This window comes from Engystomops pustulosus, chromosome 8 (assembly GCF_040894005.1).
Source record: "Engystomops pustulosus chromosome 8, aEngPut4.maternal, whole genome shotgun sequence".
Lineage (NCBI taxonomy): Eukaryota > Metazoa > Chordata > Amphibia > Anura > Leptodactylidae > Engystomops > Engystomops pustulosus.
The window spans coordinates 122,232,835-122,260,759 of NC_092418.1; the positions used below are offsets into that span (position 1 = coordinate 122,232,835).

Here is a 27,925-nt window from a genome sequence, read left to right on the forward strand (position 1 = left end):
CTCAAATAATATCGGTACATGATAAAAGTTTGCCAGTATATTTTGTGGATTACACAGCAGGGTGGCGACAAAGTTAACATGGAAGCCATGAAAACAACCCAAAATTCTGCCTGACACAGCTCGTTTGATAAGGGGACCATGTATGGAGGCAGTGAACTAGTAGTAGATTAAAGGTGCTGCAGTTAAAACTATGTTAGTTGGATCTTGGCATGGAGCTGGCGCTCTGCTGCCAGGCGAGCTTTCGCCAATCCAAGCCCGTGTCTCTAGGCTACTCCCCAAACAGCACTTCTAAGAACCTTTTGTATAAGATCAAGTGTAGTAGCGTTCTTATAAGTTTAGGATATGGCGGGTGAGGGGAATGTAAACAGAAGCGCAAGAAGCGCTGAAATAATATTGGTAAATGATAAAAGTTTGCCAGTATATTTTGTGGATAACACAGCTGGGTGGCGACAAAGTTAACAACTTTGATGTGGAATCCATGAAAACAACCCAAATTTCTGCCTGACACACCTCGTTTGATAATGGGACGATGGATGGAGGCAGCTATATGGACGACTTTTGGAGGTAGCAATGGAGACAACGTGTGGAGGCTGCTATGGAGACAATTTAATTTGGATAGTGCCTGTATGTGGCAGTCCAAAAAAGTTTTCAAACCAGAGGAGCAGGTAGGTGGCCCTCCAGAAAAATGGAATAGATTGAGTGCCTGTATGTGGCAGTCCAAAAAAGTTTTCAAACCAGAGGAGCAGGTAGGTGGCCCTCCAGAAAAATGGAATAGATTGAGTGCCTGTATGTGGCAGTCCAAAAAAGTTTTCAAACCAGAGGAGCAGGTAGGTGGCCCTCCAGAAAAATGGAATAGATTGAGTGCCTGTATGTGGCAGTCCAAAAAAGTTTTCAAACCAGAGGAGCAGGTAGGTGGCCCTCCAGAAAAATGGAATAGATTGAGTGCCTGTATGTGGCAGTCCAAAAAAGTTTTCAAACCAGAGGAGCAGGTAGGTGGCCCTCCAGAAAAATGGAATAGATTGAGTGCCTGTATGTGGCAGTCCAAAAAAGTTTTCAAACCAGAGGAGCAGGTAGGTGGCCCTCCAGAAAAATGGAATAGATTGAGTGCCTGTATGTGGCAGTCCAAAAAAGTTTTCAAACCAGAGGAGCAGGTAGGTGGCCCTCCAGAAAAATGAAATAGATTGAGTGCCTGTATGTGGCAGTCCAAAAAAGTTTTCAAACCAGAGGAGCAGGTAGGTGGCCCTCCAGAAAAATGGAATAGATTGAGTGCCTGTATGTGGCACTCCCAAAAATTGTTTAAAACAGAGGACCGGGTCGGTGGCCCTCCAGAAAAATTAAATGCATAAAGTACTATAGCTAGAGCCAGTGGGCCCTGTCAAAAAATAGCCAGTTTCCTCTGCTTTACTGTACAAAGAGGAGGAGAAGGAGGAAAATGAGGAGGAGGAGGAGTGGATAAATTATTCAGGTTGAGCTTCCTTCACCTGGTGGAGATTGGAAATTATGAGAAATCCAGGCTTTATTCATCTTAATAAGCGTCAGCCTGTCAGCGCTGTCAGTCGACAGGCGTGTACGCTTATCGGTGATGATGCCACCAGCTGCACTGAAAACCCGCACGGACAAGACGCTAGCGGCAGGGCAGGCAAGAACCTCCAAGGCGTACAGCGCCAGTTCGTGCCACATGTCCAGCTTTGAAACCCAGTAGTTGTAGGGAGCTGTGTGATCATTTAGGACGATGGTATGGTCAGCTACGTACTCCCTCACCATCTTTCTGTAAAGATCAGCCCTACTCTGCCGAGACTGGGGACAGGTGACAGTGTCTTGCTGGGGTGACATAAAGCTGGCAAAAGCCTTGTAAAGCGTACCCTTGCCAGTGCTGGACAAGCTGCCTGCTCGCCTACTCTCCCTCGCTACTTGTCCCGCAGAACTACGCACTCTGCCGCTAGCGCTGTCAGAAGGGAAATACTGTTTCAGCTTGTGCACCAGGGCCTGCTGGTATTCATGCATTCTCACACTCCTTTCCTCTCCAGGGATGAGAGTGGAAAGATTTTGCTTGTACCGTGGGTCCAGGAGAGTGAACACCCAGTAATCGGTGCTGGAATAAATTCTTTGAACACGAGGGTCACGGGATAGGCAGCCTAGCATGAAATCTGCCATATGCGCCAGAGTACCAACGCGTAAGAATTCACTCCCCTCACTGGCCTGACTGTCCATTTCCTCCTCCTCCAACTCCTCCAACTCCTCTTCTTCTGCCCATACACGCTGAACAGTGAAGGACTCAACAATGGTCCCCTCTTGTGTCTCGCCAACATTCTCCTCCTCTTCCTCCTCATCCACCTCCACCTCCTCCGATATGCGCTGAGAAACAGACCTAAGGGTGCTTTGGCTATCAACAAGGGAATCTTCTTCCCCCGTCTCTTGTGACGAGCGCAAAGCTTCCGACTTCATGCTGATCAGAGATTTTTTCAACAGGCCAAGCAGCGGGATGGTGAGGCTGATGATGGCGGTATCGCCACTGACCATCTGTGTTGACTCCTCAAAGTTACTCAGCACCTGACAGATATCAGACATCCACGTCCACTCCTCATTGTAGACTTGAGGAAGCTGACTGACCTGACTACCAGTTCTGGTGGAAGTTGACATCTGGCAGTCTACAATCGCTCGGCGCTGCTGGTAAACTCTGGATAACATGGTCAGTGTTGAATTCCACCTCGTGGGCACGTCGCACAACAGTCGGTGAGCGGGCAGTTGGAGGCGGCGCTGCGCTGCCCTGAGAGTGGCAGCATCTGTGCTGGACTTCCTGAAATGCGCACAGATGCGGCGCACCTTCGTGAGCAAATCAGACAGATTGGGGTATGTCTTGAGGAAACGCTGAACTATCAGATTTAACACATGGGCCAGGCATGGCACATGTGTCAGTCTGCCGAGTTGCAGAGCCGCCACCAGGTTACGGCCGTTGTCACACACAACCATGCCTGGCTTCAGGTTCAGCGGTGCCAGCCATCAGTCTGCGCCGTGATGCCCTGTAATAGTTCTTGGGCGGTGTGCCTTTTATCGCCTAGGCTCAGCAGTTTGAGCACCGCCTGCTGTCGCTTAGCGACGGCACTGCTGCTGTGCCTAGAGCTACCAACTGATGGCGCCATGCCCACGGATGGTAGTTCGGAGGAGGAGGTGGAGGAGGGGTGGGAGGAGGAGGAGGCATAGTAGGCCTGAAACACCTGGACCGAGGTAGGCCCCGCAATCCTTGGCGTCGGCAGTATATGACTAGCCGCAGGGTCAGACTCGGTCCCAGCCTCCACCAAGTTAACCCAATGTGCCGTCAGCGATATATAGTGGCCCTGCCCGGCAGCACTCGTCCACGTGTCCGTGGTCAGGTGGACCTTGTCAGAAACGGCGTTGGTCAGGGCACGGATGATGTTGTCTGACACGTGCTGGTGCAGGGCTGGGACGGCACATCGGGAAAAGTAGTGGCGGCTGGGGACCGAATACCGAGGGGCGGCCGCCGCCATGAGGTTGCGAAAGGCCTCGGTCTCTACTAGCCTATAGGGCAGCATCTCCAGGCTGAGCAATCTGGAGATGTGGACATTAAGGGCTTGGGCGTGCGGGTGGGTTGCACTATATTTGCGTTTCCGCTCCAGCGTCTGGGGTATGGAGAGCTGAACGCTGGTGGATGCTGTGGAGGATCGTGGAGGCGACGATGGGGTTTTTGTGCCAGGGTCCTGGGCAGGGGGCTGACTATCAGCTGACACAGGGGAAGGAGCAGTGGTGTGCACGGCCGGAGGTGAACGGGCTTGTTGCCACTGAGTGGGGTGTTTAGCATTCATATGCCTGCGCATACTGGTGGTAGTTAAGCTATTAGTGGTGGAACCCCTGCTGATCCTGGTTTGGCAAATGTTGCACACCACAGTCCGTCGGTCATCCGGTGTTTCCTTAAAGAACCTCCAGACTTCTGAAAATCTAGCCCTCGCCGCAGGAGCCCTCGCCACGGGAGCTTCACTAGTTGACACATTTGGCGCTGATGCACCAGGTCTGGCCCTGCCTCTCCGTCTGGCCCCACCACTGCCTCTTCCAACCTGTTCTGGTCGAGGACTCTCCTCCGTCTCAGAAGCACTGTGTTCACCCGGCCTCTCAACCCAGCTTGGGTCTGTCACCTCATCATCCTCCGATCCCTCAGTCTGCTCCCCCCTCGGACTTCCTGCCCTGACAACAACTTCCCCACTGTCTGACAACCGTGTCTCCTCATCGTCGGACACCTCTTTACACACTTCTTCCACTACGTCAAGAAGGTCATCATCACCCACAGACTGCGACTGGTGGAAAACCTGGGCATCGGAAAATTGCTCAGCAGCAACTGGACAAGTGCTTTGTGACTGTGGGAAGGGTCCAGAAAACAGTTCCTCAGAGTATGCCGGTTCAAATGCCAAATTTTCCTGGGAGGGGGCAGACTGGGGGGGAGGAGGCTGAGGTGCAGGAGCTGGAGGAGTGCCGATTTCGGTGACATGGGTGGACTGCGTGGAAGACTGACTGGTGGACAAATTGCTCGAAGCATTGTCGGCAATCCACGACATCACCTGTTCGCACTGTTCTGGCCTCAACAGTGCTCTACCACGAGTCCCAGTAACTTCAGACATGAACCTAGGGAGTGTAGCTCTGCGGCGTTCCCCTGCTCCCTCATAAGCAGGTGGTGTCTCACCCCGCCCAGGACCACGGCCTCTGACCCCTGCAGTAGTTGGACGCCCACGTCCCCGCCCTCGTCCTCTACCCCTAGCCCTCGGGTTAAACATTTTGAAAATGAGAGTTATAACTTTAATTTTTTTTTAACTTTTTTTTGTGTTTTTTGTTTTTTTTTTGTGTTTTTTAGTTTTTAAAACCAAACGATGCTATCCTATTGCTATGGCTATTTTCTAGCCAAGTATGAAAGCACACTGCTATGCCAGATGAGATGACGCTGAGTTATTAAAAAAATAAACGTAAAATAAAAAAGGAAATGGCAGACTGTGCCTAATTGAAATCCAACCACTAATAAATTTTCCCACTTCGGTCTTTGCGATGGATATGTGCTTCACTAAGCGCAAAACACAGCGGTCGCAAGTCTCACTACAAATTGCTCACAATTTGCTAGTAGATGCACTGCAGCAAGTACAGCCACCAGCAGATCAACCAGAAATCAAATATATATAACGCTACTGTAGGCGTAAGTAAGCCGTTTGAATTCTCCTATGGCTATTTTCTAGCCAAGTATGAAAGCACACTGCTATGCCAGATGAGATGACGCTGAGGTATTAAAAAAATAAACGTAAAATAAAAAAGGAAATGGCAGACTGTGCCTAATTGAAATCCAACCCCTAATAAATTTTCCCACTTTGGTCTTTGCGATGGATATGTGCGTCACTAAGCGCAAAACACAGCGGTCGCAAGTCTCACTACAAATTGCTCACAATTTGCTAGTAGATGCACTGCAGCAAGGACAGCCACCAGCAGATCAACCAGAAATCAAATATATATAACGCTACTGTAGGCGCAAGTAAGCCGTTTGGATTCTCCTATGGCTATTTTCTAGCCAAGTATGAAAGCACACTACTATGCCAGATGAGATGACGCTGAGTTATTAAAAAAATAAACGTAAAATAAAAAAGGAAATGGCAGACTGTGCCTAATTGAAATCCAACCCCTAATAAATTTTCCCACTTCGGTCTTTGCGATGGATATGTGCGTCACTAAGCGCAAAACACAGCGGTCGCAAGTCTCACTACAAATTGCTCACAATTTGCTAGTAGATGCACTGCAGCAAGTACAGCCACCAGCAGATCAACCAGAAATCAAATATATATAACGCTACTGTAGGCGTAAGTAAGCCGTTTGGATTCTCCTATGGCTATTTTCTAGCCAAGTATGAAAGCACACTACTATGCCAGATGAGATGACGCTGAGTTATTAAAAAAATAAACGTAAAATAAAAAGTAAATGGCAGACTGTGCCTAATTGAAATCAAACCCCTAATAAATTTTCCCACTTTGGTGTTTGAGGTGGATATGTGTGTCACTAAGAGCTAAACACAACGGTAGCAAGTCCCCCTACAAATTCCTCACAATATGGTACTAGCTGCAAATAAAAAAAAAAAAAGTATAACGTTATTGTAGCCCTAAGAAGGGCTGTTGGGTTCTTGGAGAATCACTCCTGCCTAACAGTAAGCTAATAGAACACCCTAACGCTTTCCCTGACCAGCAGCAGCTCTCTCCCTAGCGGCATCCAGACACAGAATGATCCGAGTAGCGCGGGCAGCGGCTAGTCTATCCCAGGGTCACCTGATCTGGCCAGCCAACCACTGCTATCGACGTGTAAGGGTACCACGTCATGCTGGGTGGAGTGCAGAGTCTCCTGGCTTGTGATTGGCTCTGTTTCTGGCCGCCAAAAAGCAAAACGGCTGGAGCTGCCATTTTCTCGAGCGGGCGAAGTATTCGTCCGAGCAACGAGCAGTTTCGAGTACGCTAATGCTCGAACGAGCATCAAGCTCGGACGAGTATGTTCGCTCATCTCTAGTTATAAGTGTTATTCATGTCCTTTCAAATATAGAGATTTTTTAAAAATCATTTTAGTATAAATTATTTTACATTTTCTTTCCATTTAAAATCAATTTTGGTGATAAAAATAAACTTTTATTGGTAAAATTTGTATTTCTAGTGCTGCCTTTTTATAACTATGTTATACAGGCAGTCCCGGGTTACATACAAGATAGGGTCTAAAGGTTTGTTCTTAAGTTGAATTTGTATGTAAGGCCCGTTCCACACTTGCGAGTGTGATGCGATGAACTCGCATCACACTCGCAACGCATGCTGCCGGGAACGCACGGCCCAAACGCTGCACACCGGGAGTGAACTGACATGCTGAGTTCACTCCCGGTGTGCAGCGTTCGGGCCGTTAGTTCCCGGCAGCATGCGTTGCGAGTGTGATGCAAGTTCATCGCATCACACTCGCAAGTGTGGAACGGGCCTAAGTCGGAAATGTATACTTTATCATTGTAACCCCCCAGCCAAATTTTTTTTGGTCTCTGGGAAAATTGGATTTGAAAAATGGTAGATTTTCATTAGAACCAGGATTAACACGGAAGCTTCATTATAGACACCAGTGATAACTGTTACAGCTGTTTATTGTAGCCTAGGACTAAAGTACAGTAAATTACCAACATCCAGAGGTCCGTTTGTAACTAGGGGTCGTATGTAAGTCAGGTGTACTTAAGTAGGCGACCGCCTGTACAGTCAAATACATACCATAATTTACATTGCCAACATTTATACTTCAACCTAATTGTAAAAGTATGACATTTTTATTCCTCAATATATTTGTCATATATTTTACTCTTAAACAATGGCAAAAAGCCAAAACCTTGGGCTCCTTTTCCAAGTTTACATCATCTAAAATAAACCATTGTCACTCTCTTTAAGCAAAAATACATTTGTACATCTTACAACCTAAATTCCGGGGTCTAATCACATTAATTATCATTAAATATCAAATTTCTTTGGCGTCTTAAGATTTCAAGATTACATCTGATGCCCTAAAATCCAAGGAATATTTTTTTTTCCGAAGTTTACAAACATATTTTTATATAAACTACAGTTTGGAAATTTTGTCGCATTCAGAGTACTTAGATATGTTTTCAAATTAATGAAAGGGTTCCATGCATACAAGGCCTTAATGAAATTATGGAAGCAGAGCCATATTGTTTGACTTTGTGCTGGAGCATAAAATAAATTCTGTAAAAAATAAAGAAAGGCAGCAATAATAGAGACAGAAAAAAAGTAAAAATTACAAAATTGTAAATTCCACCTCCATTTTGTTTTTACCCCTGTAAAAACCTAAAGAGTTTTTTTCTCGTGCATTGAGGGGTGTAGTTTCTATAATGGGGTAATTTATTTGGTTTTACTAATATCAGGCCTCTTGAAAACTGAAAAGGTTTTGGTGATTTTCATAAAAATGTGAAAAATTGCACCCACAATTCTAAGCCCCCATACCAACCTAGAAAAATAAAAGGATGAATAAAAAGCCATGCCAACATAATGCGGACATTCGGAAAATGTTATTTCTAAAGTTATTTGGGTACTATGACTATCTACTTGAAAAGCAAAGAATTTAGAACTTTGAAAATTTAGAATATTTCAAAATTTTTTGACAAATTTCTATTTTTCTCATAATTAAACGTAAAAGATTTGATCCAAATATTTCCACTAATTTGAAGTACAATGTGTGACGGGAAAATAATTTCAAAATTACCGGATTTGAAAGTTATAACCACTTATACTGACACAGGGCAGATTTTAGAAATCGGACATGGTCCGGAAGCCCTAGAGTGGTTTGGTCCTCAAAGCAAACCTACCTCTATGAATCTACCTATTATGGAAGATGCAGTGGTAGGTGCATGTAACGTATGTAAGGATAGCCCTTTTAGGGCTAATCTTTTACTCCCCTCTATAATTTCTAATCTTTGATCAGGGTAATATGATTTTTTTTTAAGAGGCTACTGGGGCATGGAGAAGCTGGATAAAAGATACAGGGCTTGTGCTCCAGATATTGTGACCTAGCGATGCCCCTGGCTCTGACACATCATAAATATGGAGCAGAAAATCTGCCAAACACAAGAAAAGCAAATAATAAATCCCCTTGTGTTCATACTTATTAAAATCTTCAGGCTGATCCTTTATTCGAATTCCTCCACAATTTTCTCTCTCATTCTGATTTTGTTACATAATTGTACAAGTTCTCTTATTCAATCTGAAGTTTATTGCAAGTTTAATGCATTTCATACAACTCAACATATGTAGATGTTCAATAAGAACGAGACTTCTCCCCTTGTGGCTCCTCTCATATGTAAAAAGTTTTTCATCAAAGTAAAATGTTTGCCACATTCTTAACATTAAAATGTGTTTTTCCTGTATGAGAGACGTGTTTAGAGATGGGATTTAATTGTAAGACATTTGTCACACAAACCGCTTCTCTCCTGTGTGAATTCTCTCATGTTTTACAAGATCTGATTTCTGACTAAAACATTTCCCACATTCTGAACATGAAAATGACTTCTCTCCTGTGTGAATTCTCTCATGTTCAAAAAGACTTGATTTATGAATAAAATATTTCTCACATTTTAAACATGAAAACGGCTTCTATGCTGTATGAACTCTTATATGTTTCACAAGATTTGATTTAATAATAAAACATATTCCACATTCTGAGCATGAAAACGGCTTCTCTCCTGTGTGAATTCTCTCATGTCGGGCACAATGTGATTTTTGAATAAAACATTTCCCACATTCTGAACATGAAAACGGTTTCTCCCCTGTGTGAATTTTCTGATGTGTGAGGAGATTCCATTTAAAAGTAAAACATTTGTCACATTCAGAACATGAAAATGTCTTCCTGGGTGCAGCTCTTAGATGCTCGGCTGCTCTGTGGTGGCTTCGTTTGTGACCATTAGTCTGTGATGTATCAGAATAGATGCCCAATGTAATAGGATCAGATGATAGATTGATTAAAAGGAATGTCTGAGGGTAAATCCTTTCTGCTGTTTTCTATACATGTATCTTGTGTGATCCTACAATCATCAACATTAATATCTGAAGATATCAGATTTTCCCCTGAGCTCCGGCTAACGTCATCTCCTGGGAATAACAGGGTAGGTAACAAAAAAATTTATGAAATCTGCAAAGATATAAATATTTATAAAAATTTCTACATAATTGTTTTATTTGAAACTATTTCTGATTTCAGCATCACATTCTGAACGCACAAAACACCTTCTCTACTGTGTGGATTCTCAGAGAAACATTTTGTAAACTTTCAGAGTAAAACATCTTTCACATTGGGATAATTTAACTTAGGATTTTATTTTTATATTCTCCTATACAGGCGGTCCCCTACTTAAGAACACCCGACTTACATACGACCCCTAGTTACAGCGGTCCCCTGGATATTGGTAATTTCCTGTACTTTACTCCTAGGCTACCATAATCAGCTATAACAGTTATCACAGGCGTCTGTAATTAAGCTTTATTACTAATCCTGGTTCTTATGACAACCCAACATTTTTAAAATCCAATTGTCACAGAGACCAAAAAAAATTTATCTGGATCTACAATTATAAAATATACAGTTTCGACTTACATACAAATTCAACTTAAAAACAAACCTATAGAACCTATTTTGTTCGTAATCCGGGGACTGCCTGTATTTGTAACTTGTTTGCACCAATTTGCACCAAAATATTTGCATTTTTGCACCAAAATAAGCCACTCCAATCGCTTACAAAAACATCACAGCAACAGAATTTTTCAGTCTAGCATCTGATATATCTAAAGACTCCAGAAAAAAAGTCACAAAACTCAGCTGCCTGATATCTCACCCTCTAAGATAAATCAAACAATTCCAAAAGCAGAAGAAAACAGAAAAATGTCCGGACTAAAGATGAATGACCCCCATTCTGTACATATTTAAAGCTTTATATTTCATTTCATCTACATCTTTGCACCCCTACATTTCTGTAACTCTACACCTCTATTTCCCCTTACCACTGTTCCTGCATTCCTACAACCTAATACTTGCACCGCTACACCTCAAGGTTCCTGTACCTCTACATTTCTGCAACCCTATAACTCTATGGGGCAGATTTACTTACCCGGTCCATTTGCGATCCAGCGGCGCGTTCTGTGTGGAGGATTCGGGTTTTGCCGGGATTCACTAAGGTAGTTCCTCTGACATCCACCAGGTGTCGCTGCTGCGCTGAAGTCCATCGGAATGCACTGGAGTTCACCGTCCTACCCTGAGTGCAGGTAAGCGCGCGTCAAGCGACACTTTTTTAAAAAAAATGCGGCGGTTTTTCCGTCGGGTTTTTTTTTACGGCCACGCCCCCTGATTTCCATCACGTGCATGGTGGCGCCGATGCACCACAATCCGATCACGTGCGCCAAAATCCCAGGGCAATTCAGGGAAAATCGGCGCAAAATGGTAAAATTCGTCAAACCCGCCGTAAAAACGCAATTCGGCCCTTAGTAAATGACCCCCTATATCTTTGTTAGTGACTTTCATCTGTTCAGTTCGGAAACTGTATATCAAAATTTATTGTTATGCAGTTGAGATGCATTTTGATCTAAAGCCTTTGAATGCACAATTAAAACCATACATCCACTTTTTGAATACACGTGCAATCTATTTACCCTCCCTAGACTAGCTTTTAGCTGCTTTCATTTTCCAACAAATATTGCGTCCAAAACGAGTCTCTGAATCACAAGTGGCCAAAAAAAGAACAAGTTGTAAGTGTCGGAAAAACACCAATATTATGGCAAAGACACCTCACAGATTAGCCACAAGAGGATCAACAAGGATATAAAATAACACAGCTATTTTTGCGACTAAACACCTGCACTAGCTGTGCAGCAAAAATAACCATTTATCCTGCCAACCCTCAAAGTAAGGCCACTTCCACACTAGCGTTGCGTTTCACGTCAGGGTGCAATGCGTGAAAAACTGACGTTTTTGGCTGCGTTTTTGTTCCATTTTTCCTTGGAGTAATTAGCGTTTTTGCGTTTTTCACGCGCGTGTTGTTAGCGTTTTTTTTGCGTTTTCGCCGCATTTTTCACGCGCGAGTCAATGGGAGACTCGAGCATTTTTCAAAGGGACCATGGTTTGGGATTAAAATGTGTTATTTAATTGAAAAATAATGTCTTCTGATAAGTTGCAAACATCTGCAATCTATTCTTCACTGTTCCCCGTGTATATTATCTCCCAACAAGTTAGCAGATGTGAAGAACAGTGAAGAATAGAATAAAAACAGTGAACACAGTGAACATAGTGAACACAGGATCATTTAAGAGAAAAACACAGTGCAGAACACAGTGCAGAATAGATTACAGATGTTCGGCACATCTGCTTACTTGTCGGGAGATACGCGCGGAACGGTGCGCCCAAAATAGCATGTGAAGAACAATATATATGTGTGTGAAGAACACATTGCAATGTGTTCTTCACACATATATATTGTTCTTCACATGCTATTTTGTGCGCACCGTTCCGCGCGTATCTCCCGACAAGTAAGCAGATGTGGCGAACATCTGTAATCTATTCTGCACTGTGTTCTGCACTGTGTTTTTCTCTTAAATGATCCTGTGTTCACTGTGTTCACTGTGTTCACTGTTTTTATTCTATTCTTCACTGTTCTTCATTGTGTTTTTTTAATTAAATGATCGTTCGCGAGCAGGGGAAATACTGTTATTCTGGTCACCTAGCAACCCTTACGTTTAAAACGCATTGCACTCGCATTGCACTTGCAATGATTGCGAGTGCAATGCGTTCTTGATGCATCTCCATAGACTTGAATGGGGCGTGAAAAACGCGCGTGACACGCAAAAGTAGAGCATGCTGCGATTTTGACACGCGTGAAAACGAACGCAAGCACGCGCGTGAAAACCAACGCTAATGAAGAAAGACCCATTGAATACAATGGGACAGAGTGCAATGCAAGTTCTGCGCGTCAAATGCACGCGCAGAACTCGCGCGTGAAAAACGCCAGTGTGGAAGGGGCTTAAATCAACCATCAGGAGAGAAGTGTCCATCTGGGGGGAACCTCTGTTTTAGACATAAATACAGACCATCTGGATCGTTATTCACCAGAATAGAATGACTGCCCCCCAACAAATCCTTGGCTACATCCGTTTCTCAATGTCAAGAATTACATTTCAAATTAACAACCAGATTCCCACATCCTGAGCTTCCGGGGTCTCTATTTACAAACATTTAAGTGTGGCCTGTGGAATGTCTCCTATAGGCCAAGATGTCCTAAGCAATCCTATTGTTTAGTGGAGAAGAGGATGAGTATATATAAATTACAAGACACAGACAAAATGGCGTTACATATCTTAACACTTAAAGACTTGAAAATGGTTTCTCCCCTGTGTGAGTTCTCTCATGGTGAACAAGATTTGATTTCTTACTAAAACATTTTTCACATTCTAAACATGAAAACGGTTTCTCCCCTGTGTGAATTCTCTCATGCTGTACAAGACTTGTTTTTTGAGTAAAACATTTGCCACATTCTGAACATGAAAACGGCTTCTCTCCTGTGTGAATTCTCTCATGTTTCACAAGGTCTGATTTCTGACTAAAACATTTTTTACATTCTAAACATGAAAACGGCTTCTCCCCTGTGTGAATTCTCTCATGCTGAACAAGACGCGTTTTTTGTGTAAAACATTTGCCACATTCTGAACATGAAAACGGTTTCTCCCCTGTGTGAATTCTCTCATGCTGAACAAGACTTAATTTATGAGTAAAACATTTTCCACATTCTGAGCATGAAAATGACTTCTCTCCTGTGTGAAGTCTCTCATGCTGAACAAGATGTGTTTCCCGATTAAAACATTTTCCACATTCTGCACATGAAAACGGTTTCTCCCCTGTGTGAATTCTCTCATGCTGAACAAGACTTGTTTTTTGAGAAAAACATTTGCCACATTCTGCACATGAAAACGATTTCTCCCCTGTGTGAATTCTCTCATGCTGAACAAGACTTAGTTTATGAGTAAAACATTTTCCACATTCTGAACATGAAAATGACTTCTCTCCTGTGTGAATTCTCTCATGCTGAACAAGATTTGTTTTCCAATTAAAACGTTTTCCACATTCTGAACATGAAAACGGTTTCTCCCCTGTGTGAATTCTCTCATGCTGAACAAGACTTGATTTATCAGCAAAATATTTTCCACATTCTGAACATGAAAATGGTTTCTCCCCTGTGTGAATTCTCTCATGCTTAACAAGACTTGATTTATGAGTAAAACATTTTCCACATTTTGAACATGAAAACGGCTTCTCCCCTGTGTGAATTCTCTCATGCTTAACAAGACTTGATTTATGAGTAAAACATTTTCCACATTTTGAACATGAAAACGGCTTCTCCCCTGTGTGAACTCTTTCATGTATCACAAGATTTGATTTCTTAATAAAACATTTGTCACATTCTGAACATGAAAACGGCTTCTCCCCTGTGTGAGTTCTCTCGTGATGAATAAGGTGTGTTTTCCGATTAAAACATTTTCCACATTCTGAACATGAAAACGGTTTCTCCCCTGTGTGATTTCTCTCATGTTGAACAAGATTTTTTTGTTCAATAAAACATTTTCCATTTTCTGAACATGAAAAAGGCTGCTCCCCTGAGTGAATGTTCTGATGTGTGAGATTCCAATTAACAGTAACATTTTTCCCATGTTCAGAACATGAAAATGTTTTCCTGGTTGCATCTGTTAGATGCTCGGCTGATCTGTGGTGGCTTCTTCCTTGACTGTTCATCTGTGATAAATCAGAATAGATAGGACAGAATGTAATAGGATCAGATGATAGATTGTTGCAATGAAGGTCTGAGGGTAAATCCCTTCTGCTGTTGTGTTCTATACATGTATCTTGTGTGATCCCACAATCATCAGCTGTAATATTTGAAGATGTCAGATGTTCCTCTGAGCTCCAGTTATCGTCATCTGCAAGGAACAAGATGTTAAATGATAACAAAGTTAATAAAATCTGTAATGAAATAAATATTTATAACATTTCTGCATAAATTGCTAAATTGTTTCATGTCAAACCATTTCTGATTTCTGCATCACATTCTGGAAACATCTTCTCTCCTGTGTGAATTCTCAGTAAAACTCAGATTTCAGAGTAAAGCATATGTCATGTTGGGGGTCATTTATCTCAGGGTTTTATGTTTATTTGCTCTTATCTTTCATCTTATTGGGTGCATTTGCATATTTGCACCAAGAGCCTAACAAAGTTGCAGAAGAATTTAAATTTTTGTGCAACTCTAGTACCCTCTAAGACAAATCAAACAAGTCCAAAACCAGGAAAAAAAAGACAGACAAATGTCCAGCCTAAAGATGAATGACCCCTATTTTGTACATACAGGCGGTCCCCTACTTAAGAACACTCGACTGTTGGTAATTTCCTGTACGTTAGCCTTAGGCTACAATAAACAGCTTTAACAGTTATCACAGGTGTCTGCAATCAAACATTTTAAAAATCCAATTGTCAAAGAGACCAAAAAGAATTTGGCTGGGGGTCACCATTATAAACTATATAGTTCCGACTTACATACAAATTCAACTTAAGAAAAAACCTACAGAACCAATCTTGTACGTAGCCCCAGGACTGCCTGTATTTGAAGCTTTATATTTCAATGTATCTACATCTTTGCACCCCTACACCTATATATGACTGTACCCCTACATTTCTGCACCTCTATGGTTCTATGTCGCTTCATTCCTAACCATCTACATTCCTGCAACCCCATACTTGCACTGCTAAGCCTCAAGTTTACTATACCTCTACATAACTGCGAAACTTGTGACATAAATGTGGTGGCCAGTGTGAATACACATTGGAACGCCTCTTTCTGTGCACAGCATTGTGTCGCAGCTTGAACAGTGCAGCCGCGGCACAATCCCGATGGAAGCACTTCCTAAGTTCATGTGCAATCACTTTGCAGATGTTTTTATGTGAAGTTTATGCTAGAATTCTGGTGCAGACTGCATAATAAATGTGGCCCATGGTGCTCATTCCCAATTGCGTGTTTTCTGTCTGAAACACACGTGCAAACGGCTATGCCCCTGGGTGCATTGGGACATACCAAAAAAGTGCAATGAATAATGCTGCCAAACCAGCTCAAATCCTTTGTTAATATGGAATAGAATAGTGGAATATGTCATGATATACAACATTGTAATAAGTATATGTTTACATACAGAAATACAAACATATATGTTTACATCCATTACTTGTACACTACACATCTATATACATTATAGCATAGATACAAGTTACACATTCCAAGGACACACATATTCTGCAGATATACAAATCCTTAATTTATGGATATTACTGGCTCATATACACTGGAGATAACAGATATTCACATCCAACATCCAAAGAAGAGGTCAGAAGAAGGATCAGTTCCACAAAGTATCGAAGTCTGTCAATACTTACCATTCTGGGGGTCCCTGGCACCAGCGTCATGTCCTCCTTCCCAGGCTCCCTCCACCGCACATATCTGGACCTGCTCTCTCTCCATTCTGTGTCTCAGTCTCTCAGTCTAAGCTCCTCCAGTAAGATCTTCCACCAAGAAGTTCTCCTAAAGTGAGTCCTGCTTGGGTCTCTTATACCCCTTGGTCTGCCCACTCTTGTCTCAACAATCTCTCCCATGTAAATGAAGGGTGTTGGTGCTACTTCCTTATCAGCCAGACTCATTGTTTATGACACTCTGATTGTTCTCCTTTGTTATGGGTTTATCACTCCCTCCCACCAAAGAAAGGAGACCAGGATGTGTCTTTCTGATGAAACTAGATAACTTCATTTGCAAATCTTTACTAGGCCAAATGTCCCTGTGTGATTCCCTACTGATTCCACATCCTGAACAATAGGGAATGCAAATCCATGCAGACAAGGCGTCTCCAATGACCATGTGACTGCCCTGTCCTGGAAATGGCTTCATGGAGCAGAAGAATATCATACAATAAAGTGTTATTTTTGTCCATTCAAATTTTGAGATCTTTTTGCATTTTTTAAATCTTTTTAGTAATTTAACCGTAAAAAAAAATCAGTATCGGTGGCGAATAATAAACTTTTTAATGGCAACATTTGCTGCTTTTTTGTCACTATATGATACAGTCAAGTAAATACTATAATTTGCATTGCCAAAGTTTTACTTCAACATATTTGTAAAGGTTTTAATTTCTGTATGAAATTTTTTAATTCTTCCATATATTTGTTACATCTTTTACTCTTAAACAGTGGCAAAAAAACCAAAGCCGTGAGCTCCTTTCCCAAGTTTACATTATCTAAAATAAGCCTTTATCAACGTTTTTAAATAAAAAGTAAAAAAAAATGCAATGAAAAATATATTTGGGAATTTTATAACCAAATGCCAGTGTCTGATCACAGTAATCATCATCAAATATCTAAGTTCTTTGTCATCTCAATATTTCAGGATTACATATGCTGTCCAAAAATAAAAGGAATATTTAGATGTCTAAACTTTTTAAACATAAAATCCTCCTTAAACTATGGTTTTGAAATTTTGCTTCACATAAACTAATCGGATACTTTTTATAATTAAGTTAAATAAATACTATGATAATACAGACATATTGTTTTACTTTGTTGATTCTATAAACAACAAAGAAAGGCAGAAACAAAAGTAAAGTAAAAAATATACCAAATTATCTAATGAATATATAAATAAAAAGAAACTAAACACAAATAAAAACCTTGGGTAATGATGGAGTGAGATAAGAAATAACCTGGGGTCATGGTGGAGTAATTTAAAAATAACTTGGGATTGTGGTGGAGGGAGATAAGGAAAGGGTCAATCTATTCAATGTTGCGTTTCAAATAAACGAAAATCCCCTGACCGATGATATGAAAAATAATGTAATTTTGCTATTAAACTCAGCTGCTTAACCCAAAAACAGCTGCAACGCTGTATTAAAACACCTAAAATAGACCAATCACTGGGCCCCGGTGGAATACACCCTGGATACTACATGACTTGTCTTCTCTGATAGTAAGCCAAGTAAAAGAGAGTATACGTGGCACATCCCATAAAACTTCAAAACTTTATTCTTCTTACATTAAAAAGAGTGCAGGAAAAGTGACATGTAGGTAATCCACCTACGCGTTTCAGCTTGCTCTCAAGCCTTAGTCATGGTGTGGACAAAAAAGCCAGCAACACGTGGGCACTCCAAACAAGCCTCCACTATCCTCAAAGTAAGTTTCTGGATATAAGGATATGTGAGACATTTATTCCTATTTTTCTCTACGTTTGTCTTCTCTGATAGATATGTTGTGATTTTAATATTTAAGATTCCATAAAATTCCACAGGACTAGGGCATAGCAAATGTGGTGCCAAGATTCAAAGAAATGGTCAAAAGGCAATCAGGAAACTACAGACCTTAAAGAGATTAACTTCAGATGTTGGAGAATAGGGCAGTACAGTGCACAAACAAGACCATAATAATGATGGAAATTGTCTGAACCTATGCAGCAGGTGCATACTGCCCCCTATGTACCAGAATATAACTACTATAGTACTGTCCCCTATGTACAGGAATATAACTACTATAATACTGCCCCCTATGTACAAGAATATAACTACTATAGTACTGCACCCTATGTACAGGGATATAATTACTATAATACTGCCCCCTATGTACAGGTATATAACTACTATAATACTGCCCCCCTATGTACAAGAATATAACTACTATAATACTGCCCCCTATGTACAGGAATATAACTACTATAATACTGCCCCCTATGTACAAGAATATAACTACTATAATACTGCCCCCTATGTACAAGAATATTACTACTATAATACTGCCCCCTATGTACAGGAATATAACTACTATAATACTGCCCCCTATGTACAGGAATATAACTACTATAATACTGCCCCCTATGTACAGGAATATAACTACTATAATACTGCCCCCTATGTACAAGAATATAACTACTATAATACTGCTCCCTATGTACAAGAATATAACTACTATAATACTGCCCCCTATGTACAGGAATATAACTACTATAATACTGCCCCCTATGTACAGGAATATAACTACTATAATACTGCCTCCTATGTACAGGAATATAACTACTATAATACTGCCCCCTATGTACAAGAATATAACTACTATAATACTGCCCCATATGTACAGGAATATAACTACTATAATACTGCCCCCTATGTACAGGAATATAACTACTATAATACTGCCCCCTATGTACAAGAATATAACTACTATAATACTGCCCCTATGTACAAGAATATAACTACTATAATACTGCCCCTATGTACAAGAATATAACTATTATAATACTGCCCCTATGTACAGGAATGTAACTACTATAATACTGCCCCTATGTACAAGAATATACTATAATACTGCCCCCTATGTACAGGAATATAACTACTATAATACTGCCCCTATGTACAAGAATATAACTACTATAATACTGCCCCCTATGTACAGGAATAGAACTACTATAATACTGCCCCTATGTACAAGAATATAACTACTATAATACTGCCCTCTATGTACAAGAATATAACTACTATAATACTGCCCCCTATGTACAGGAATATAACTACTATAATACTGCCCCTATGTACAAGAATATAACTACTATAATACTGCCCCCTATGTACAAGAATATAACTACTATAATACTGCCCCTTATGTACAAGAATATAACTACTATAATACTGCCCCTATGTACAAGAATATACTATAATACTGCCCCCTATGTACAGGAATATAACTACTATAATACTGCCCCCTATGCACAGGAATATAGCTACTATAATACTGCCCCTATGTACAAGAATATAACTACAGACAGCAGGGCAAGGGCAGCAACTTGGGGGTCTACGGGCCATGGGTCATTCACCCCTGAACTACACCTAGAGGAGAGGGGGTTGTACCATCACCATAGACAGGGGGCATCCTCTACACCTAGAGGAGAGGAGGTTCTACCATCACCATAGACAGAGGGGATCCGCTACACCTAAAGGAGAGGCAGTTATACCAACACCATAGACAGGGGCATCCTCTACACCTAGAGGAGAGGATGATCTACCATCACCATATACAGGGGTTATCCTCTACACCTAGAGGAGAGGAGTTTCTACCATTACCATAGACAGGGGGCAAAAAATGACACCTCACACAGCTCTGTACACCAAATTGTGAAAAAGTTATTCGCTTCAGAAGATGGAGAAATTTTTTTTCTTTTTCATACACGTCTGTTTAATATTTCAATGTATTAAAAGGCAATAAAACCTATGTAAATTTGGTATCTCTGTGATAGTACCAAAGCAAAGAATAAAGCAGAGGAGCGTAACGTAAAAGTTGTAAAAACTGAGCCCACAAGAAAGTGACTGAAACACTTTTTGTTGCCCAACTTTTCCACATCTGGAATTTTTTTCCAGTTTCCTAGTGCTTGCCATGGAATAATAAATAATGCCACAGAGAAGTAAAATTTGTTTCACAGAAAATCAGTCCTCAAACAGCTCAGTACACGAAAAAATGAAAAAGCTATGGATTTTTGAAGGTGGAGAGTGAGAAATGAGCGAAAAAACACTCCGTTAAAGACTATCTAACCATTAACCATTTGTCACATTGTAAACACAAACCGCTTCTCCCCTTTGTGAATTCTCTCATGCTGAACAAGATGGGATTTATAAACCCACTTGCACCACAATTCTGGTGGTTTTGTGCCAAAAACACTGTCTATAATGCCTTGCGCCACATTTATCAAGGCTTTTAGACAGTTTTTTAACACTTTTTCGACTTGTCCAATTAAGGAGGCGTGGCCATCAGAAACCAGGCTGATAAGAAGCATCGAGCTCCTCCTGTCTTCTCTCTGGGTGACAAGGTGTAATTATCCTCCAGATACGTCCGCTAAAGATACCTAGCTACAAGCTTGGTCCCCGGTTCCTTGGTTCCTTTGAGGTAATCAAGCACATCAACCCGGTGTCCATGTCTCTCTCCTGAAGCCAGCCGTCTTGAACCGCTTCTCAAAACATTCTCCTCTTCCTGAGGCTTACTCTACTGATGTCTGTGAAGTCAAGGAGGTGTTGGACATGAAGGGGTGAGAGTTAGGCGGTTCTTCCTTGTAGACTGGAAGGGGTTGAGGCCTGAGTAGAGATCCTGGGAGCCTGAAGAGAATATTTTGGGTCAAAGTCTCCTCCAGAGGTTTCTTGGGACCAAGATGAGGGGGAGGCCGAAGGGGGAAAGGGTACTGTCACAAGTGCCCTTGCGATCCATGTCACAGATTGCGGGCATAACAGTGCCCCTCTCCATGGCACTGCCCCATCCACTGGCCCGCACTTACCTCTCCATGACCTCTCCCTTCCTGGCCGTGCACCACCACTCGAAGATTTAAAGAGCCACAGCATCTTTGATTGGCGCTGTCACTTCCACACACATATTCTGCACATGTACACATCCTTTATTTATGGAAATTACTGGTTCATATACACTGGATATAACAGATATTCACATCCAACATATGTACCAGGTTCTTGGAAACATTTTGTGGTAGTGGATATAGAAATAATGGGACAGAGGAGAAATCATTTCACAAAAACAATAAAGGCTGTCAGTACTCACCATTCTGGGGGTCCCCGGCACCAGCGTCATGTCCTCCTTCCCAGACTCCCTCCTCCGCACATATCTGGACCTGCTCTCTCTCCATTCTGTGTCTCAGTCTCTTAGTCTAAGCTCCTCCAGTAAGATCTTCCACCAAGAAGTTCACCCATGTGAGTCCTGCTTGCGTCTCTTATACCCCTTGGTCTGCCCCTTCTTGTCTCAAAAAGCTCCCCCATGTAAATGAAGGGTGTTGGTCCCACTTCCTTATCAGTCAGGCTGATGGTTTATGACACTGAGGGCATTACATTAGATATGGGTGCATCATCCTTTTTGGTATACTGATTTATTTTTATTATGGTGTCCTTGCTTCGATTTTGTCTTCATCCAGAATTCACTTTCCTGGTTTAATAAAAAGCCTAATTGTGTGTTTTCACTGGTGTAAAGTAGATACTTACCATCCAGGTCTGCAATGTAAACGTCTCTAAGCAACAGTTGGTATCCGGGTCCCTACGCTATGGAATGGGGGATTGGCCTGTATTCAGGTGGGTGGAGACTTCACCACGACTCTGGTGACTGGTGGATCGGGGCGCTCCTACTTTGGTGACATCTCCGATTCGTCACTAGTACATAGAGTATTGATAGTGGCTAAGTGATTGGTCAAGCCGCATTGGTCAAGCCCTCTTTTGGTGGGCGGAGCTTAGGCTATAAATAGCCGCTCGTGCATGCTAGATGCGCGGCCCAACTAGAGCCAGCATCCTGTCTAGATACTTAGCGAGTGTTATGTGTAATAACTATGAGCCAGTTAGATAGGGTCTAAATTTATACAGCATCCCGGCTCTGAACTGATGCACTAACTTGCTAACACCACTAACCTTGACAGCATAACGCATTGACAAATACAAGAGGGTCATAGTATCAGCGGTGCGATATGGAGCGCTGTGGCTCAGGTGCTTCTATATAATCCACTTCACACCTCTGATGAACTGCTACGCTTACCAATAGCAGGGAAACGCGTTAGGTGTACTGCTGTGCCATGAGAATATTGTAACACGCCACTTTTAAGGGTTTTATGTATAGGAACATGAGCCAAGAGATACAATTGAAGGGAATCCTTCCTACTGGCTCCGTTCTAGCACTTTAGTAGGTCCTCCAATGGGCTGATATATGGAAGCGTGTGACCAGTCTCCAATTCAACTAGCACTGCAACATAATCAGGGTAATTAGTGAGGTGACACATTATCCCTCTTACCCAAGTTCATATGTATATGACTGGCACACTTTCCCCAGAGGAGTTACCTAAGTCTGTAATTGCACAGATCTAGTGTAAGGCTCTTTTTGGTTATTTTTCATGGGCCTAGTTTTTGTAATAATTAAAGATTTGAGATTTTAATGTTCCACTCTACAGGCAGTTTTTGCTCTATTTGCTATTTAAATGATTAAGGGACATAAACAGATAATTTTGGATGGTTGATATTGTTAATGATATATTTCTCTATGGTGGCCATCTTGGAGCAAGAGAACCAAACAGAAGCCATTTTAAGTATTAGCTGGGGGTCAAGCACTGTCCAGCTAAGGTCATGATTCAAACTTCATTTTTTTGTAACCTGTTTGCTCGCCTGCCAACTAATTCCCTTGACATTTAATGAGAAGCCAGTCTGTCCTTCATCTTTTGTTATATATCTTGGTTCTAGCGCCAGCTTATCTCCTTCTCCTCAGGGAAATTAGTATAAACATGTCTGTGAACAAGGCCTATCAACCTTTTCTGAGAATGTGCTGGTAAATTCATTATGGCCAATAGCATTACAGTATTCTTAACTTCTTCTTCACACCCCCCCCCCCCCCCCAATTCTGCTTTTTCTGTTTTGATATATGACTGTGGTTTTTGAAATAAAGAGTGTGATTTGGGTGCAGCTAAAGACCGTGTCTGCGTCTTGGGTTTGTTCTCTCCTCCTGGTACCAGGAGCCATGAAAGATTTAATTTGAAAGTCACCATGCAATGGGGGGTCTGAGACCCAGATAAAAATCTCTAACAATATCCTATATAGTTTCTTTAAAACCATGACTTACCTCACGCTACCCAAGATAGCTCCTGCAAACAACTCCCATGTGGGACAAATGGCCTCAAGTGGTTACACCAGGAGAAGAACCTTGATAAGGGAGAGATACTTGTGGCAAGAGAGTTTCTACTGTGGTTGTGGGACAATGATATTGAGGTACTTGATATTTAACCTAGTATTAGGAGTTAGAGGTGCCAGGACCTTTATGATATTTGTGTGTTCTTATGGACCTCACCTCTGCGTTATCCTATAGTGTGATATTGCCCAGAGAGAAACCTTAACCCACAAGTAACATCTACTGGAGACACATGGACTAGGGTGATATTCTGAATACAATATGGCTCCCACATGTTGAGGAACAGCCTCCTTAACCAGGGATCATAAATGGCCACGTCTCTGATCAATTAGAACCTAAAAATGTCAAAAATAAAGGCAAGTGAATTTGTAGATTAAAAACCGGTGGGACGTCACAAGTGTGTGGAGATGTTGGGGAGGGCTGAGGAGCAAATCCGGGAATGGATTTCCATAACACGCAGAGTCCATCCTCCCACTATGTGGTGCTGAATACAAGAAGAGTCTGTGGGCCTATTTGAATAAGTTTGGCTTCTTTTTACATAAACTTCACTGATAGAATACAATGGGGGCATTCATTCATAGCGGTGAAAGGTCTGGTATTCCGGAGCACAAATTGTCCAATTTTTAGATTGGGATGTTAGATTTTGGCACAGGAGCTGAATGACTTGGCACACAACCGAAAAGGTTCTGAACTTGCTCCACATTTATGTAGGTGAAATAGAACCTGGTCAACAGCTTTTAGCTTGTCTAATTGGATGCTAAAAAATGTGGCTAAAAAAGTGTTGGGAACCTAGAAGCACAGGAAACGCGTTGGGTTCACAAGTTGCGCCCAAATTCAGGTACCAAACAAAAGGCATGAGGATTGTGAAGAGGAACAATATTGTGGCGGCGATACCTCATAAATATGGCTAAAAAAAATCTGCCAAAAACGGGTAGAAAGCCAATAAAAAATTCCCTCCAATGTTCTTTGTTACTTAGGTAAAAATTCAGGTGGTTCCTTTATCTACATTTTTCTCTGCTTCTCTGTATATGTATTACGATTGTCGAAGTCCTCCAACTTTTTTCATGTGTACAGGCGGTCCCCTACCTAAGAACACCTGACTTACATACGACCCCTAGTTACAAACGGACCTCTGGATGTTGCCAATTTACCGTACTTTATCCTTAGGCTACAATAAACAGCTATAGGAATTAACATTGGTGTCTACAAGGAAGCTTTATTATGAATCCAGGTTCTAATGAAAATCCAACATTTTTAAAATTCAATTGTCACAGAGACCAAAAAAAAATTTGGCTGGGGGTTACAATGATAAAGTATACAGTTCCGACTTACATACAAATTCAACTTAAGAACAAACCTACAGTCCCTATCTTGTATGTAACCCGGGGACTGCCTGTAGTTTATTGGTTGATACATTTCATATAATTCTTTATAAATCATTTACAAATTTTGATAAAAAAAAAATAACATGACTTCTCCCTGTGTGGTTTCTTTTATATCTCATTATATAAACACTTATCACTTTCTGAACGTTAACATGCTTTCTGTCCTGTGTGGATTCTTTGATGTCTGTTGAGATGTGATTTCCATGTAAAACATTTCCCACATTCTGTACATGAATACGGCTTCTCTCCTGTGTGGATTTTCTTATGTTCAATAAGACCCGATTTCTGAATAAAACATTTGCCACATTGTGAGCATGAAAATGGCTTCTCCCCTGTGTGAATTCTCTCATGTTTAACAAGATCTGCTTTATTATTAAAACTTTTGCCACACTCAGAACACAAAAATGTTTTCTCCCCTGTGTGAATTCTCTTATGTATTTTGAGCACCCCATTTAGAGAAAAACATTTGCCACATTCAGAACATGAAAATGGCTTCTCCCCTGTGTGAATTCTCCTATGTGTAATAAGAGCTGATTTCTGAATAAAACATTTACCACATTCTGTGCAGGAAAACGGCTTTACCCCTGTGTGGATTCGCTCGTGTTCGATAAGAACTGATTTCCGAATAAAACATTTGCCACATTCGGGGCATGGAAATGGCTTCTCCCCTGTGTGAGTTCTCTCATGCACAACAAGATGTGATTTGTGATTAAAACCTTTGCCACATTGTGAACATGAAAATGGTTCCTCTCCTGTGTGAGTTCTCTCATGTATAACAAGGCGTGATTTGTGATTAAAATCTTTTCCACATTCTAAACATGAAAACGGCTTCTCCCTGGGGTGACTTCTTGGACGTTCATCTCGTTGGTGAGTTCTTTTATGTCTATTAGTCTGTGATCTCTCAGAACCGATGCCCAATGTACCAGAATCCGATGATAGATCATTGTGAAGGGCTGAGCTTGAATCATCAGCTATAATATCAGGACATATCAGATGTTCCTCTGAGCCGGAGGTGACGTTATCTGCTGGGGACAATAGTGTCAAATTGGATCAAATCTCTGATTATATTAATATTTTATATAATTTCTATTTCATCTCTCAAGTCTAATCAGCTGTGAATTCAGTGTCATATATTTGCCACATTTTGAGCACAAAAACAAAACTTCTCTCCTGTGTAAACTCTAAGCACAGATCTGATTTCAATTTAAAACCCTTATTATATTATAATTATAATTCAGGCTTTATATCTTACTTTTATACTGTGATAGGACAATGGATAAAAGGAACTTTGCTCATGCAGAACACAAAGCAGAACTATACCTTCCCTATACGTCTACACCACTGCACCCTTATACCTCTACATCCCTGCACCCCTATACCTCTACATGCCTGCACCCCTATACCTCTACATACCTGCACCCCTATACTTCTACATCCCCGCACCCCTGTACCTCTACATCCCCGCACCCCTGTACCTCTACATCCCTGCACCCTTATACCTCTACATCCCTGCACCCCTATACCTCTACATCCCTGCACCCCTATACCTCTACACCCCTGCACCCTTATACCTCTACATCCCTGCACCCCTATACCTCTACATGCCTGCACCCCTATACCTCTACATACCTGCACCCCTATACCTCTACATCCCTGCACCCTTATACCTCTACATCCCTGCACCCCTATACCTCTACATCCCTGCACCCCTATACCTCTACACCCCTGCACCCCTATACCTCTACATCCCTGCACCCCTATACCTCTACATCCCTGCACCCCTATACCTCTACATCCCTGCACCCCTATACCTCTACATGCCTGCACCCCTATACCTCTACATCCCATACACCCCTATACCTCTACATCCCTGCACCCCTATACCTCTACATCCCTGCACCCCTGTACCTCTACATCCCTGCACCCCTATACCTCTACATCCCTGCACCCCTGTACCTCTACATCCCTGCACCCCTATACCTCTACATCCCTGCACCCCTATACCTCTACATCCCTGCACCCCTATACCTCTACACCCCTGCACCCCTATACCTCTACATCCCTGCACCTCTACATCCCTGCACCCCTATACCTCTACATCCCTACACCCCTATACCTCTACATCCCTGCACCCCTATACCTCTACATCCCTGCACCTCTATACCTCTACATCCCTGCACCTCTATACCTCTACACCCCTGCACCCCTATCGATCTACATCCCTGCACCCCTACACATCTACATCCCTGCACCCCTATACCTCTACATCCCTGACCCCTATAACTCTACATCCCTGCACCCCTATTCCTCTACATCCCTGCACCCCTATACCTCTACATCCCTGCACCCTTATACCTCTACATCCCTGCACCCCTATACCTCTACATCCCTGCACCCCTATACCTCTACATCCCTGCACCCCTATACCTCTACATCCCTGCACCCCTATTCCTCTACATCCCTGCACCCCTATACCTCTACATCCCTGCACCCCTATACCTCTACATCCCTGCACCCCTGTACCTCTACATCCCTGCACCCCTATACCTCTGCACCTATAGGAAATATTTGTGAAATTAAGGTTACACTTTAAGCTGCTAAAAATGATGGATTCAGATAATGTCCATGGAGGCCTTGAGCACAGACACCGCAAAAATGCAACACACCACAAACATCCCAGACACCAGAGCCAACTAGCTGTACACACAGATAAAACTGCTATACGTGGTACAGGTGAATAATGCTGACATGTACAACTAACCCTAATCCCAGGCAAAAATACAGAGCTCAATATTTTTCATGAATATGAAATAGCGCAGTAGAATATGTTGTGTTGTACAAGAGTTTATGTATACACATTTTTAGATCCATGACTTGTACACAGGGGCGTTGCTAGGGTCGCAAAAGATCAGGGGCACGGGCCCCAATGCATATGTACCACTGGTCACCCCTGGGGAGTTTACCAAACAGACATCTTATGTTCCTTACTCCTCCCCTCTCCATATGAAGTCGTGCAGCCAGACTGTACTTTCCAGAAAGCTGTATGTCACCAAAAATGCCCCTGTAATGTCCTTTGCAACCCCCTGTAATGTCCTCATGGCCCCCAAAAAGGTCCTCTGCAGCCCCCTTTCATATCCTCATAGCCCCCTTTCATGTCCTCCGCAGCCTCCTTTCATGTCCTCCGCAGCCTCCTTTCATGTCCTCATAGCCCCCTTTCATGTCCT

At 42.1% G+C, this 27,925-nt stretch overlaps 2 protein-coding genes across 2 annotated transcripts in view; one reads left to right on the forward strand and one right to left on the reverse strand.

Annotated features, from left to right (window-relative positions):
* Window positions 1-27,925, forward strand: part of LOC140076200 (uncharacterized) — a 215,350-nt gene that overhangs the window by 146,604 nt on the left and 40,821 nt on the right. The gene's annotated exons all lie outside the window — the stretch shown is intronic.
* LOC140075555 (uncharacterized) lies at window positions 12,907-27,675 on the reverse strand. Its single transcript, XM_072121634.1, has 5 exons — window positions 27,665-27,675; window positions 27,249-27,256; window positions 24,968-25,723; window positions 13,215-14,126; window positions 12,907-13,130 (listed from the first exon to the last, which is right to left on the reverse strand). Exons 1-5 carry the CDS (start codon window positions 27,673-27,675, stop codon window positions 12,907-12,909), a joined length of 1,911 nt encoding a protein of 636 aa, XP_071977735.1.

Coding starts and splice junctions, on each gene's coding strand:
- LOC140075555 (XM_072121634.1), bottom strand. Junction 14,127..24,967: donor GAAATCGGGTCTTATTGAAC/ATAAGAAAATCC, acceptor ATCTTGTTCAAC/ATGAGAGAAATCACACAGGG. Junction 13,131..13,214: donor ATGTTTTACACAAAAAACGC/GTCTTGTTCAGC, acceptor GTCAGAAATCAG/ACCTTGTGAAACATGAGAGA.